The sequence below is a fragment of the Dreissena polymorpha genome, chromosome 5 (genome assembly GCF_020536995.1).
Source record: "Dreissena polymorpha isolate Duluth1 chromosome 5, UMN_Dpol_1.0, whole genome shotgun sequence".
Taxonomy (NCBI): domain Eukaryota; kingdom Metazoa; phylum Mollusca; class Bivalvia; order Myida; family Dreissenidae; genus Dreissena; species Dreissena polymorpha.
The window spans coordinates 90,683,892-90,700,145 of NC_068359.1; the positions used below are offsets into that span (position 1 = coordinate 90,683,892).

The 16,254-nt window shown below is 37.7% G+C and overlaps 2 protein-coding genes and 2 long non-coding RNA genes across 5 annotated transcripts in view; 2 read left to right on the top strand and 2 right to left on the bottom strand.

The window, feature by feature from the left end:
* LOC127881729 (solute carrier family 2, facilitated glucose transporter member 3-like) overlaps window positions 1–9,221 on the bottom strand; it is a 75,465-nt gene extending 66,244 nt beyond the window's left edge. For both annotated transcript variants that reach the window (XR_008050227.1, XM_052429812.1), the window contains exons 1-4: window positions 9,077–9,221; window positions 7,660–7,758; window positions 7,113–7,276; window positions 5,187–5,311 (exon numbers count right to left, since the gene is read on the bottom strand). Coding sequence is in view for 1 of the 2 variants with exons in the window: in XM_052429812.1 (XP_052285772.1) it covers window positions 5,187–5,311; window positions 7,113–7,276; window positions 7,660–7,758; window positions 9,077–9,208 (520 nt within the window). In the remaining variant the exon portion in view is untranslated. The remainder of the gene's footprint in view (window positions 1–5,186; window positions 5,312–7,112; window positions 7,277–7,659; window positions 7,759–9,076) is intronic.
* Window positions 1–16,254, top strand: part of LOC127881735 (uncharacterized) — a 132,843-nt gene that overhangs the window by 86,331 nt on the left and 30,258 nt on the right. The gene's annotated exons all lie outside the window — the stretch shown is intronic.
* The window catches only part of LOC127881740 (uncharacterized), a 128,555-nt gene that overhangs the window by 85,636 nt on the left and 26,665 nt on the right, over window positions 1–16,254 (bottom strand). The window lies entirely within an intron of this gene.
* The window catches only part of LOC127881741 (uncharacterized), a 127,106-nt gene that overhangs the window by 78,853 nt on the left and 31,999 nt on the right, over window positions 1–16,254 (top strand). The window lies entirely within an intron of this gene.

A 16,254-nucleotide genomic window follows, 5' to 3' on the forward strand; every position in this document is an offset into this window, starting at 1 on the left:
ATCCAATTAAGAGAGAACAGGATTCGTTGAAACACATGACCCTCTTTACGTCAACCAGAAGGGAAAAAAACATGTTAATATAAGGTAAATTTGAGCTTTAAAAATGGAAACATAATTAACAAAGAAACACACCTTTTTGTGAGCGATTTGACGCGAACGTAATATAAGCGGCGCAATGAAAAATAAAATAATGACGCAAGCGATCTCAAATTAGAAATTACTTTCGTGTCTATAGAGCGGTTCGAGCGGTATGACATTTTTATGTACTCTAACATTGAAACTACCTAAAGCGTTTCAGTTAACCGGTTAATAACCGGTTATGGCAAAAGGTTAACCGGTTACTGATTTTTGTAACCTCTTGCATCCCTATTTAAAATGCCAGCTAAAAAAAACTGACACTGTAATAATCACAGAGAATTATTGTGGATTTTAAGGTTAGACTATGCATTAAATCATGCAGGTTATTGTTTACAGTAATACACAAACGTGGCAACATTTGAATTTTTTTACATTGTATTCATTCAATTTTTTTTCTATGACATTTATTAATTCTTTCAAGTTACTTTTAAACATATGTTAATTGTTCCCTAGTAAAAAAAGGTGAAATCATGCTTTCTTCACCAAGGCTATAAACAAAGATAAATTGTTTGCTTACCCTTTGTTGGCATTCCAACAAAAAATAGTTGCCATTTATCAGGACTTAAAATTGATTAAGGAGAAGCATGAAAATCTCAAATTAGGGCAGTTCTAAAATTAAGTCATTGGTCAGGGATATGATACTTTTGGAAATGGGCACACATAACAGTTATCTGTCTGAGGTATGATAACATAGAGGCTACCCATTTTCAGGTCTGCCCATTAATGCAGTTGTAACCTGTAAAAAGACTCTGAAATACACACACAATCAGCACACTGACTCACCTGTGTTCAAACCCACTATAAGGCAACCCACTATCAGCACACTGACACACCTGCTTTCACACCCACTATAAGAGGACCAACTATCAGCACACTGACTCACCTGCATTCACACCCACTATAAGGTGACCAACTATCAGCACACTGACTCACCTGTGTTCACACCCACTATAAGGTGACCCACTAGCAGCACACTGACTCACCTGCATTCACACCCACTATAAGGTGACCCACTATCAGCACACTGACTCACCTGCATTCACACCCACTATAAGGTGACCCACAATCAGCACACTGACTCACCTGTGTTCACACTCACTATAAGGCAACCCACTATCAGCACACTGACTCACCTGCTTTCACACCCACTATAAGGTGACCAACTATCAGCACAATGGCTCACCTGCATTCACACCGACTTTAAGGTGACCCACTATCAGCACATTGACTCACATGCCTTCACACTCACTAAAAGGCAACCCACTTTCAGCACACTGACTCACCTGCATTCACACCCACTATAAGGTGACCCACTATCAGCACACTGACTCACCTGCATTCACACCCACTATAAGGTGACCCACTATCAGCACACTGACTCACCTGTGTACATACCCACTATGAGGTGACCCACTATCAGCACATTGACTCACCTGCTTTCACACTCACTATAAGGCAACCCACTATCAGCACACTGACTCACCTGCATTCACACCCACTATAAGGTGACCCACTATCAGCACACTGACTCACCTGTGTTCACACCCACTATAAGGTGACCCACTATCAGCACACAGACTCACCTGCATTCACACCCACTATAAGGTGACCCACTATCAGCACACTGACTCACCTGCATTCACACCAACTATAAGGTGACCCACTATCAGCACACTGACTCACCTGTGTTCACACCCACTATAAGGTGACCCACTATCAGCACACAGACTCACCTGCATTCACACCCACTATAAGGTGACCCACTATCAGCACAATGGCTCACCTGTGTTCACACCCACTATAAGGTGACCCACTATCAGCACACTGGCTCACCTGCATTCACATCCACTATAAGGTGACCCACTATCAGCACACAGACTCACCTGCATTCACACACACCATAAGATGACCCACTATCAGCACAATTACTCACCTGCGTTCACACCCACTATAAGGTGACCAACTATCAGCACACTGATTCACCTGCATTCACACCCACTATAAGGTGACCCACTATCAGCACACTGACTAACCTGCATTCACACCCACTATAAGGTGACCAACTATCAGCACACTGACTCACCTGCATTCACACCCACTATAAGGTGACCCACTATTAGCACACTGACTCACCTGCATTCACACTCACTATAAGGTGACCCACTATCAGCACACTGACTCACCTGTGTTCACACCCACTATAAGGTAACCCACTATCAGCACACTGACTCACCTTCATTCACACCCACTATAAGGTGACCCACTATCAGCACACTGACTCACCTTCATTCACACCCACTATAAGGTGACCCACTATCAGCACACTGACTCACCTGCATTCACACTAACTATAAGGTGACCCACTATCAGCACACTGACTCACCTGTGTTCAAACCCACTATAAGGTGATCCACTATCAGCACACTGACTCACCTGTGTTCAAACCCACTATAAGGTGACACACTATAAGCACACTGACTCACCTGCGTTCACACCCACTACAAGGTGACCCACTATCAGCACAGTGACTCACCTGCATTCACACCCACTATAAGGTGACCCACTATCAGCACACTGACTCACCTGCATTCACACTCACTAAAAGGCAACCTACTATCAGCACACTGACTCACCTGCATTCACACCCACTATAAGGTGACCCACTATCAGCACACTGACTCACCTGTGTTCACACCCACTATAAGGTGACCCACTATAAGCACACTGACTCACCTGCGTTCACACCCACTATAAGGTGACCCACTATCAGCACAGTGACTCACCTGCATTCACACCCACTATAAGGTGACCCACTATCAGCACACTGACTCACCTGCATTCACACTCACTAAAAGGAAACCCACTATCAGCACACTGACTCACCTGCATTCACACTCACTATAAGGTGACCCACTATCAGCACACTGACTCACCTGTGTTCAAACCCACTATAAGGTGACCCACTATCAGCACAGTGACTCACCTGCATTCACACCCACTATAAGGTGACCCACTATCAGCACACTGACTCACCTGCGTTCACACCCACTATAAGGTGACCCACTATCAGCACACAGACTCACCTGCATTCACACTCACTAAAAGGCAACCTACTATCAGCACACTGACTCACCTGTGTTCAAACCCACTATAAGGTGACCCACTATAAGCACACTGACTCACCTGCATTCACACTCACTATAAGTCAACCTTCTATCAGCACACTGACTCACCTGCATTCACACCCACTATAAGGCAACCCACTATCAGCACACTGACTCACCTGCATTCACACCCACTATAAGGTGACCCACTATCAGCACACTGACTCACCTGCGTTCAAACCCACTAAAAGGTGACCCACTATAAGCACACTGACTCACCTGCATTCAAACCTACTATAAGGCAACCTACCATCAGCACACAGACTCACCTGCAATCACACCCACTATAAGGTGACCCACTATCAGCACACTGACTCACCTGTGTTCACACCCACTATAAGGTGACCCACTATCAGCACACTGACTCACCTGTGTTCACACCCACTATAAGGTGACCCACTATCAGCACACAGACTCACCTGCATTCACACCCACTATAAGGTGACCCACTATAAGCACACTGACTCACCTGTGTTCACACCCACTATAAGGTGACCCACTATCAGCACACTGACTCACCTGTGTTCACACCCACTATAAGGCAACCTACTATCAGCACACAGACTCACCTGCAATCACACCCACTATAAGGTGACCCACTATCAGCACACTTACTCACCTGTGTTCACACCCACTATAAGGTGACCCACTATCAGCACACTGACTCACCTGTGTTCACACCCACTATAAGGTGACCCACTATAAGCACACTGACTCACCTGCGTTCACACCCACTATAAGGTGACCCACTATCAGCACAGTGACTCACCTGCATTCACACCCACTATAAGGTGACCCACTATCAGCACACTGACTCACCTGCATTCACACTCACTAAAAGGAAACCCACTATCAGCACACTGACTCACCTGCATTCACACTCACTATAAGGTGACCCACTATCAGCACACTGACTCACCTGTGTTCAAACCCACTATAAGGTGACCCACTATCAGCACAGTGACTCACCTGCATTCACACCCACTATAAGGTGACCCACTATCAGCACACTGACTCACCTGCGTTCACACCCACTATAAGGTGACCCACTATCAGCACACAGACTCACCTGCATTCACACTCACTAAAAGGCAACCTACTATCAGCACACTGACTCACCTGTGTTCAAACCCACTATAAGGTGACCCACTATAAGCACACTGACTCACCTGCATTCACACTCACTATAAGTCAACCTTCTATCAGCACACTGACTCACCTGCATTCACACCCACTATAAGGCAACCCACTATCAGCACACTGACTCACCTGCATTCACACCCACTATAAGGTGACCCACTATCAGCACACTGACTCACCTGCGTTCAAACCCACTAAAAGGTGACCCACTATAAGCACACTGACTCACCTGCATTCAAACCTACTATAAGGCAACCTACCATCAGCACACAGACTCACCTGCAATCACACCCACTATAAGGTGACCCACTATCAGCACACTGACTCACCTGTGTTCACACCCACTATAAGGTGACCCACTATCAGCACACTGACTCACCTGTGTTCACACCCACTATAAGGTGACCCACTATCAGCACACAGACTCACCTGCATTCACACCCACTATAAGGTGACCCACTATAAGCACACTGACTCACCTGTGTTCACACCCACTATAAGGTGACCCACTATCAGCACACTGACTCACCTGTGTTCACACCCACTATAAGGCAACCTACTATCAGCACACAGACTCACCTGCAATCACACCCACTATAAGGTGACCCACTATCAGCACACTTACTCACCTGTGTTCACACCCACTATAAGGTGACCCACTATCAGCACACTGACTCACCTGCGTTCACACCCACTATAAGGTGACCCACTATAAGGCAACCTACTATCAGTACACTGACTCACCTGCATTTACACCCACTATAAGGCGACCCACTATCAGCACTTCATAAGAATCCGCATACTTCGATGATATTTCTACAGCTATGGAGATAATCATCAGTATGTTATTCAGCAACAGTGTCCTTTTTCTGAAAAAGATAGCACAATGTTTATCATTAATGAAAGCATGTTCACAGTTTTAGGGCCAAGCAAAACAAATATTGATATTGTTGAATTTCCCATACAATATGACAAAACAACTGCTTTTTCATTAAAAAAATGTTTTTCAAGCTTTTGACTGCCTAAGCCTGTATATCAATATTTTTCATTCAGACAAAATGAGTAGGGCATACAAGTGTGTGTTTCTGATAAATACAGCTTAATTTTAATTAAAAATAATTTAAACCTAGTTTCAATACAAATCTGAGTGTTAACAAGGTTTTATACTATAGCCATATAAGGAAAAATGCCCCGCCCCATGGTGGCTATGTTTTTCAACCAACCAGCATCATTTTTGAACTCGTCCAAGATATTATTGGGATGAATCTTCTGACCGAGTTTCATGAAGATCGGACTATAAATGTGGCCTCTAGAGTGCTAACAAGATTTTACTATAGCCATATAAGGAAAAATGCCCTGTCCCTTGGCAGCCATGTTTTTCAATAAAACGTAACCATTTTCGAACTCATCCAAAATATCAATAAGACAAATCTTCTGACCAAATTTCATGAAGATTGGACAATAAATGTGGCCTCTAGAGTGTTAACAAGGTTTTATACTATAGCCATATAAGGAAAAATGCCCCGCCCCCTGGCGGCCATGTTTTTCAACCATCGGCATCATTTTCTAACTCATCCAAGATATTATTGGGATGAATCTTCTGACCAAGTTTCATGAAGATTGGACAATAAATGTGGCCTCTAGATTGTTAACAAGATTTTACTATAGCCATAAAAGGAAAAATGCCCCGCCCCTTAGCAGCCATGTTTTTCAAGCAAAGGTTACCATTTTTGAACTCATCCAAGATATCATTGGGGCTAATCTTCTGAGCAAGTTTCATGAAGATCGGAAAATAAATGTGGCCTCTAGAGTGTTAACAAGGTTTTACTGTAGCCATATAAGGAAAAATGCCCCGCCCCCTGGCGGCCATGTTTTTCAACCAACCAGCATCATTTTTCGAACTCATCCAAGATATTATTGGGATGAATCTTCTGACCAAGTGTCATGAAGATCAGACAATAAATGTGGCCTCTAGAGTGTTAACAAGATTTTACTATAGCCATATATAGCCATATAAGGAAAAATGCCCCGCCCCTTGGCAGCCATGTTTTTCAAGCAAACGTAACCATTTTTGAACTCATCCAAGATATCATTAAGACCAATCTTCCGACCAAATTTCATAAAGATTGGACAATAAATGTGCCCTCTAGAGAGTTAACAAGGCAAATGTTGACGCCGCACAATTCACAACGCACAAAAGGCGATCACAAAAGCTCACCATGAGCACGTTGTGCTCAGGTGAGCTAATAAAAAGCACAGCTTACCGATGTGTTTACATCCATTACCAGCCATTTGTGAACCATATAAAGTCACATGATCCTGCACCCAGGTTTGTTATAGGCAGGCATTAGAGGGACAAGTTTTGGCCAATCAGAGCTCGAATTACACTTTTAATAGTAAAATTATGGATTAGCAAAACCCAGACTCTCCTAATTGATTGCGTGACAAAAATCCTTTATGTGGGACTGTCCTGCCATATATGATAACTGTAGGTCAAAGCATTATCTAATTATTGTGCAGAACAAATAGTCTAGAAAACAACTATCCGACTCACAGATGGATATAGGAAAAGCAATCTACGTACATTTCTTTGAAGGGGGTATAATAAATGATAAAGAGCAGATGCAGTGCTCCAAAATGCTATGTAGACAGCATTTTATGTTGTGTTACCTGCCCCAGAGGTTGGCCAGTTTGCCCGCAGACACACCCCCTATCATGCCCCCAACAGCGTACATGGCCACAGTGAGGGACCACAGAGGCACAATCAGGTTATCACAGTAGTCCTCTGGGTGATTCCGTTCATTACATGTTGTGTTGTAGAATTCTTTTATGACCTACAAACATTCAAAAGCATGCTTTGGCTGATAGGATTTGCACAGACCTACATGTATGCTTAACATCATACACAACATATTCACTATGTTTGATAAATCCTTACATAAAAATCTTCTTAAACTGTATTCCAGTTATTATATGATTTAGCATTTGCTTCTGTATCTTAAATAAAACTTACTTTTTCCAAACAAATTTGTCTTTAAATCTCTTTAAACTGACCTTTTCCATTACTACAGAATTCATCTCCAATCACGGTTTCTGGAAAGTTCATCACTATGAATGAATGTCAGCTCATTTTATTGTCAAAACATAAATAAATAGAAAAATAAACTACTGATAACAACTATCATTTTCTGCTTAATGCAAATCATTAGCACTGAACTGTTTCTGGAGCATTGACGATGCCTGTGTTGTATCCAAACTGGAAAGAGGATCCCATGGTGCAAGCTGCCATGGCGAGAGCCAACCGCCCAGTAAACCCCTGAAACCATCACACAAGAAAACAATCTTGAGCTGTAAAAGAATATTATTTTTATTGGAAGATTGTATAAAAGGTACAGAGAAAGGTTTATAATATGCATGTGAAAAAATATGTTTGGAAATGCTCTGAAGCAAAATAGAACAATGATGCACCATTTACCTTTTTGTTCCCCTAACCTGCCAATCAAGGTTGTTCACAACCAAAAATGTGAAAATCTGTTGTTTTTGAGTGTGCAATGACAAACGGATAGACTTATCACTATGGTTAAAAACCATATTAATAAAATGAACAAAGTATGTGCAGTAAATACGATACTGTATTTGTATTGTCTCGTTTCCAAATTGAGGTTGAACATTTTTCACTGTCACATGCTATAACTCTGTTGTAAGTTGGAAGTTTACGCATTAATTTTAAGGTCATTTAATAGTCTTTTTGCCTGCAAAAGTCTATTTCAGTTTTGATTCGTGTTTAAGATTTTGCAACACCTTAAATGAAATTAAGAATTAGGGCAATAATGGATCAAGCGTGATAATATGCGCATTGTTAAAATATTATATTTAAATATATGCAAATCTTGTTGATTATTACAATAAATGATCTCAATCTTAATATTTTATTTGTGTTCCATGTTCAATATCAATGACTAGATATGATTAAAACAATTTACATGGTTTATAAGATGCCCATATCTTGTTGATCTTTTTAGGATTCTCAACAGATAATTCACACAAGAACACCATGCGTAAAGTGTGGATAGAAGATCACATATAGAAAACAATTAATAACAAAAAATGAATATGATTTATAACTGGCAATGCAATTTGGTAATTGTAAACAACACATTTCATGTTTCGGCAGTTCAAATAGTGTGTTACTGTTAGATGACCCCTGAGTGGTTTCAGTCACGTGATCCGTTATGGCTACAACTGATCCGTTAATGCATGAATTCTACGGAGAAAAAAAGGTATCACAAATACATTTTGCATGCATTTAAAAATAACACTATGTGCTGAATCAGTAAGCAAAAAAAGGTAATATTTAATCAAACTGGTGTAAAAGAAGTCTCGAAACATTTATTGCCTTCCACCACAACAACTTAATTACGCTACTGATCCGGTAATGTTAACTTGACTGTACTTGAGCCGAATGAGCCTGAAATTATGACCGAATGAGCCTGAAAAAACGGGGCCGAAAGAGCTTTGGGTCGAAAGACCCGACAACCTTTTAAAATCATCCGGAAAATATCACTGTCCGGAAAATACTCGCTTAACAGGCCATATTTTACAACAGTATTCAACTCAATATCATTTTAATATGCCTTTTTATTTGTGTTGTCATTTTCCTGGTTGATTTCGATTCCTGCTGGTCGTACCCCTGGGTAGTTTTGAGCATTGACGCTTTCTTGCTGTATGTTTCGTCTTTTGAGGAGTTGTTGTTCTTCGTCCTCCATTTTTCGTCACATGACTGTCACGGGCAGGTATAAAACCCGGAACTATCCGGAAATCTTTATGGTAAAACCCGGAACCGATATAAATGGTTATAACTTCATTATTATTCGTCCGATATTAATTATAATGGTACCGTTGTAAAGAAGATCCTCTACAGATTCTAACCATATCAAAATATTTTATGGCAGGGTCGTAGTCGGCCTGTAAATCGCGGACAAAGTCGGCCTGTTTTAACGTTTTTTTTTACACACGCAAATGCCGAAAAGAAAACCCGGAACCGATATAAATGGTTATAACTTCATTATTATTCGTCCGATATTAATTATAATGGTACCGTTGTAAAGAAGATCCTCTACAGATTCTAACCATATCAAAATATTTTATGGCAGGGTCGTAGTCGGCCTGTAAATCGCGAACAAAGTCGGCCTGTTTTAACGGTTTTTTTTACACACGCAAATGCCGAAAAGAAAACCCGGAACCGATATAAATGGTTATAACTTCATTATTATTCGTCCGATATTAATTATAATGGTACCGTTGTAAAGAAGATCCTCTACAGATTCTAACCATATCAAAATATTTTATGGCAGGGTCGTAGTCGGCCTGTAAATCGCGGACAAAGTCGGCCTGTTTTAACGTTTTTTTTTACACACGCAAATGCCGAAAAGAAAACCCGGAACCGATATAAATGGTTATAACTTCATTATTATTCGTCCGATATTAATTATAATGGTACCGTTGTAAAGAAGATCCTCTACAGATTCTAACCATATCAAAATATTTTATGGCAGGGTCGTAGTCGGCCTGTAAATCGCGGACAAAGTCGGCCTGTTTTAACGGTTTTTTTTACACACGCAAATGCCGAAAAGAAAACCCGGAACCGATATAAATGGTTATAACTTCATTATTATTCGTCCGATATTAATTATAATGGTACCGTTGTAAAGAAGATCCTCTACAGATTCTAACCATATCAAAATATTTTATGGCAGGGTCGTAGTCGGCCTGCAAATCGCGGACAAAGTCGGCCTGTTTTAACGTTTTTTTTTACACACGCAAATGCCGAGAAGAAAACCCGGAACCGATATAAATGGTTATAACTTCATTACTATTCGTCCGATATTAATTATAATGGTACCGTTGTAAAGAAGATCCTCTACAGATTCTAACCATATCAAAATATTTTATGGCAGAGTCGTAGTCGGCCTGCAAATCGCGGACAAAGTCGGCCTGTTTTAACGTTTTTTTTTACACACGCAAATGCCGAGAAGAAAACCCGGAACCGATATAAATGGTTATAACTTCATTATTATTCGTCCGATATTAATTATAATGGTACCGTTGTAAAGAAGATCCTCTACAGATTCTAACCATATCAAAATATTTTATGGCAGGGTCGTAGTCTGCCTGTAAATCGCGGACAAAGTCGGCCTGTTTTAACGGGGTTTTTTACACACGCAAATGCCGTAAAGAAAACCCGGAACCGATATAAATGGTTATAAATGCATTATTATTCGTCCGATATTAATTATAATGGTACCGTTGTAAAGAAGATCCTCTACATTTTCTAACCATATGAAAATATTTTATGGCAGGATCGTAGTCGGCCTGTAAATCGAGGACAAAGTCGGCCTGTTTTAACGGTTTTTTTACACACGCAAATGCCGTAAAGAACGCGAACTTATTATTGTAACTAATGCAAGCTTAAAATAATATGTGAATATTTTCTAAAAAAACCACTATCCTGCGAAAATGGATCTTATTTAATTGTGGTTCCCTCTTATGTTGTCCGTCGACTTTAAGAATAATGTGTCAGTAATAAAAGTATTGTACATATTCACATGCTTTGTAATAAATGAAAGATGCAAATGTGTCCAATTCATCTTTTTCAGTGCGCTTAATGTAGCTTCTTTAATATCCAACTTAATTAGCGCCGTCTTTATTAAGGCTATGTCTATTTTAAGAACAGATTACGGGGCGCCTAGATTACAGTGAAGTTTATACTAATGTGCAACAATGATGTGGGTCCACTCTCGTTGTTTATTTTATATGTACATAACAATTTGCAATAAATGACATCAGTTATTTTCAGTAAATCCAATTTGTTCATAACAGTAGCCAGGTGCCTGAGATAGAGCTGATAAATAGGGATAACCACAGCAGGTGGCTAATACACAGTGTAGACTTCCCCTGTTTTATTATTGGAATTGTTTTTTATCTGATTGGCATTTATGAAGTGTATTAATTCGGGTCTGTTGGCGATCATTTTATGTGCAAAACTGTGTTTCTTACTGACTTTCAATCGTTATGCTTTTAAACACAATTTCATGAAACCATTTAATTAAATACATTGGCGCGTTGGAACATGAATTATAAATCAAGCTGAGTGGTATCAGTTTTTAAATCGCATAACTCGCTTAAATCAACGTGCACTATCACGCACGCTTAACAAAATTATAAAAACATCACGTGATTCATTATATTGGTTTAAAAAAGTATGTACACATATGATATGTATTGTTATATTTTGTTTTTGTTTTTAATCAACAAGAAAAAATAAAACATTGTCATATATATAGCGCTTTACCTTTGCAAAATTCTACATTACATAAAGAAGTATCGTATTTGTTAAAGTGAACATGCTTGACATATTTATAATGCATTATTACAAGTAATATAGTGCACACGGAATTTGACCTTTAACTTTATGCAATCCACATTTTTAAGCGTCGTATTGTAACAGTAGCAGACAACAGGCATCAGGTTAATAAGAATAACTGATGTATTTATAGAACGTGAATAAAATCACCAAGTAACATGTTTTGAAATTACAAATAATAGTATAACATTATTCATCTATCAATGGTCATTAAAAGCTATGTTTAAAAGCAAATAATATCAAAATGTTTGCCGAAATAAACAATTGTGCTGTGTTTGTGTCACGCTCTATTGGTATTTAAGTCGGTCCATACAATCACCGAAAAGCACCGAAAGGCACTCAATTTCTCTCTCTATATATGCAATATATCGTTTCTAGCGTGTGTTAACGGGTTTAATTAGTTATTAATGGTTATATGAATGTATGTCTATACTACATTTTGCCCAAAATTGGATTAATATCGGCAATATACCGACCGAATAGCAATTCATGTGAAGACCGAAAAGCAATCAATTTCTTGTATATAAATGAAAAATTGCGTTTCTATTGTGTGTAACGGATTAAATGAGTTATAAATGGTTATATTTTATGCATACTTATACTACCTTTTGTTTATTATGATGTATTAATGCCCAAAATTGGATAAATATCGGCAATATACCGCCCGAAAAGCACTTCATGTGACGACCGAAAAGCACTCAATTTCTCGCTATATATATGAAAACTTGCGTTTCTGTTGTGTGTAAACGGACTAAATTAGTTATAAATGGTTATATTTCATGCATATTTATACTACCATGTGTTTATTATGATGTATTAATGCCCAAAATTGGATAAATATCGGCAATATACCGACCGAAAAGCACTTCATGTGAAGACCGCAAAGCACTCGATTTCTCGCAATATATATGCAAAAATGCGTTTCTATTGTGTGTTAATGGACTAAATTAGATAAAAATGGTTATATTTCATGCATATTTATACTACCTTGTGTTTATTATGATGTATTAATGCCCCATATTGGATAAATATCGGCAATATACCGACCGAAAAGCACTTCATGTGAAGACCGAAAAGCACTCCCGCGACAGCACAGAATCACCGAAAAGCACTCAATTTCTTCATATTTACATGAAAGTAAGCCATAAGTGCCGTTTATAATGGATTGAAAACATGTACGTATTAATTAAGTCATTAATCACTTCGTTAAATATTGATTTAAGTGTAAAGATCACGCACAATAGTATTTTTATTTGCAACCGAAAAGCACTATCGCGCCAGCATAGAATCACCGAAAAGCACTCAATTATTCTATATATACATGAAAGTAAACTATAAGGGCCGATTTTAATGGAGTGAAAAAATGTACATATTTATTTAGTCAATAATGACTTCGTTAAATGTTGATTTAAGTATAAAAATAAAAAAGGCAGTTCTTCTTTTCATTTGCATCAAATTAAAGGTTAAAGACCGAATGTTTAAAAAAAACCTGCTATTTTATGAATATATATCAAGCACGTACACTTAACCAAAAAATACGATATTTCTTTATTTAATGTAGAATTTTGAAAAAGTAAAGCGCTTTATACATAACAATGCTTCTTTCTGGTACTTCTTGAGTAAATAAACAACAATGTACAGCATATTATATTTGTACATAATTTATAAAAAGAACTATGCGCGTCCCATTGAACGTTGAGTTAAGCGAGAGTTGAGAATTAAATTACACATTCATTGTTTCATTATTTCTTTTTTATATTGAAATGATTAAAAAAATAAGTCAGAAAACCAGCTTTTCTGCATTAAATGACCTTTAACAAAACGCCATCAGACCCGAATGAATACACGTCATTTATTCCAAGCAGGTAAATAACAAATACTATAATAAAACAGGGGAAGTCTACACTGTGTATAAGCAACCTGCTGTGGGTATCGTATCAGCTCAATACACAGGAACATGGTCATAATGGCTACTGTACTGGAAAAATTGGATTTACAGTCAAAATAACCAATTTCGTTTAAGTCTACACTGTGTATTAGCAACTTGCTGTGGTGATCTTATCAGCTCAATACACAGGAACATGGCTACTGTACGGAAAAAAATGGATTTACAGCCAAAATAACTGATTTCATTTATTGCTGAAGTGGTGTGTATTTAAATTAACAACGAGCATTGATCCACCTCACCGTTGCACATTATATTAAATTAATTAATTTAATGAACTAATTAACGGCGGCGCTAATAAAGTGTGAAGGTGGAAATTAAGAAATAAGATATATTTTCGCATGACACTGAATACACACGATACATGGATAAAATATAAATAAGACACATTTGAATCTTTCATTTCTCCAACAAAATAGCACGTAGTCACATATATAAGATAGCTTAAAGACCAGAAAACAATATAAGTTAGACACATTTGCATCTTACATATCTTAAAAAAACAAACATGTGAATCTAAAGCAATACATTTATTACTGACACTACCTATTCTATATGTTGGCGGACAGCATAAGTTCAAAGAAGGAACCACAATTAAATAAGATCCATTTTCGAATGATAATGATTGTATAGCAAGAAGTCATATATTAATTCTAGCTAAACTTGCATTAGTTAAAATAATTGTGTTCATTAAGTTCACATCAATCTGTTCTGTAAAAAGAGATAGAACAGATTAAAGACGGCGCTAATAAAGTGTGAAAGTGCGCGTGCCTTTGAACGTTGAGTTACGCGAGAGGTGCGAATGAAATTACACATAATTAAAAACTGATACTATTGTGTCACCTTGCATTGTGCTAACATCAATAACTCAAAAGTGTCTCGATGCTCGCGCAATAAATGGTTTTAATGGAACCATTAAAATCGCTATTATTAATACAAAGCACATTAACTAAAATTCATGCTGCAATTTCTATTTAAGAGTTTCACGTCAATTAGAAAAACTTAAAACATTTACATCAATTTACGTATAAGATGATAAACAGCATGAAGTGCTTTTCGGTTGGTACATTGCCGATATATTTATAACTTGTTACCAGTTGATTATAACTATATATTTTATTTGATATTTTACATGACTGTCTTAGTCCTCTACGCCGAAATGATCCGTAAACTAAAAAAGTTTCTTTGTGTCGTATTACTTAAACTAAATTTTGATTCACATCGTGCATCGAATCATTTCTGTCGGTCATGTCGGTTGATATTCATTATTTTTCTGGGATTGTTTTAGTATGATGCTGCTGCCTTTGCAAATATAACAGAATAGTTTATTTTTGACTTAAGCATGTGAAGCTCATCGTTATTAACATACATATAAATAACAGCATGCGTTGAAGTACACACAAAAACACACATAATTTTAAAGAATAAATAATCTAAATAAACACGAAATATATTTCGTGAACATATTTCGTGAGAATGGTACATGGATGGGTTTAATACACAGTGGTCACACAATGTTATGCATATAGGTTTACAAAAATATAGATACAGTTACATATTTCTGACCTTATTTTTTTTGTGAAAAATGTACTTCTATTTAACACTACATATATATGACATGTTCTCTTATTTTAAAGCATGTTAAACAATACATGGCTAGCTTTCTTAATACAGTTTTGTTTGTGCTATTAAGTAGTTTAATAAACATGAACATATTCGGTCGGATTCTATAATATTTCGGAATTAATGCATTCCTAACATCATTATAATAAGGACATTTAAGAACAAAGTGAAATTCATCCTCGATGTCATTTAGGTTACATAATATACATTTGCGTTGATCTCTGTCAATAAGTGTATATTCAGTTATTATCCTTTATAAAAGTGCGGCTCGTGTGAATTTGTGAATAGCAGAAGCATTTGTCTGCTTAATTAAGATCCGTGTTAGTGTTCGTGTGTCGTATGAATAGATATCGTTGCAGGAAATTACAATGATCCGTAAATTTAAGATCTGTACAGTATTGACGAAATCAGAATGAAGTATCTGGCTTATTTGGTATTTTTCCACACATGTTTTTCTTAACTTTTATTTAATTTAAATCCGTTTATAGGAACTCTATATATATATATATAGCGAGAAATTGAGTGCTTTTCGGTCTTCACAGGAAAAGCATTTCGGTCGCTATATTGCCGATATTTATCCAATTTTGTAGTATAGACATACAATCATATAACCATTAATTAACTAATTAAACCCGTTAACACACACTAGAAACGATATATTGCATATATATAGCGAGAAATTGAGTGTATTTTCGGTGCTTTTCGGTGCTATTCGATGCTTTTCGGTACTTTGCGGTGATTGTATGCACCCGTAAATAACTATGTATAGACATCGTGAACAATACATAGTGAGCAATCTACCCATATATACAATATATAAT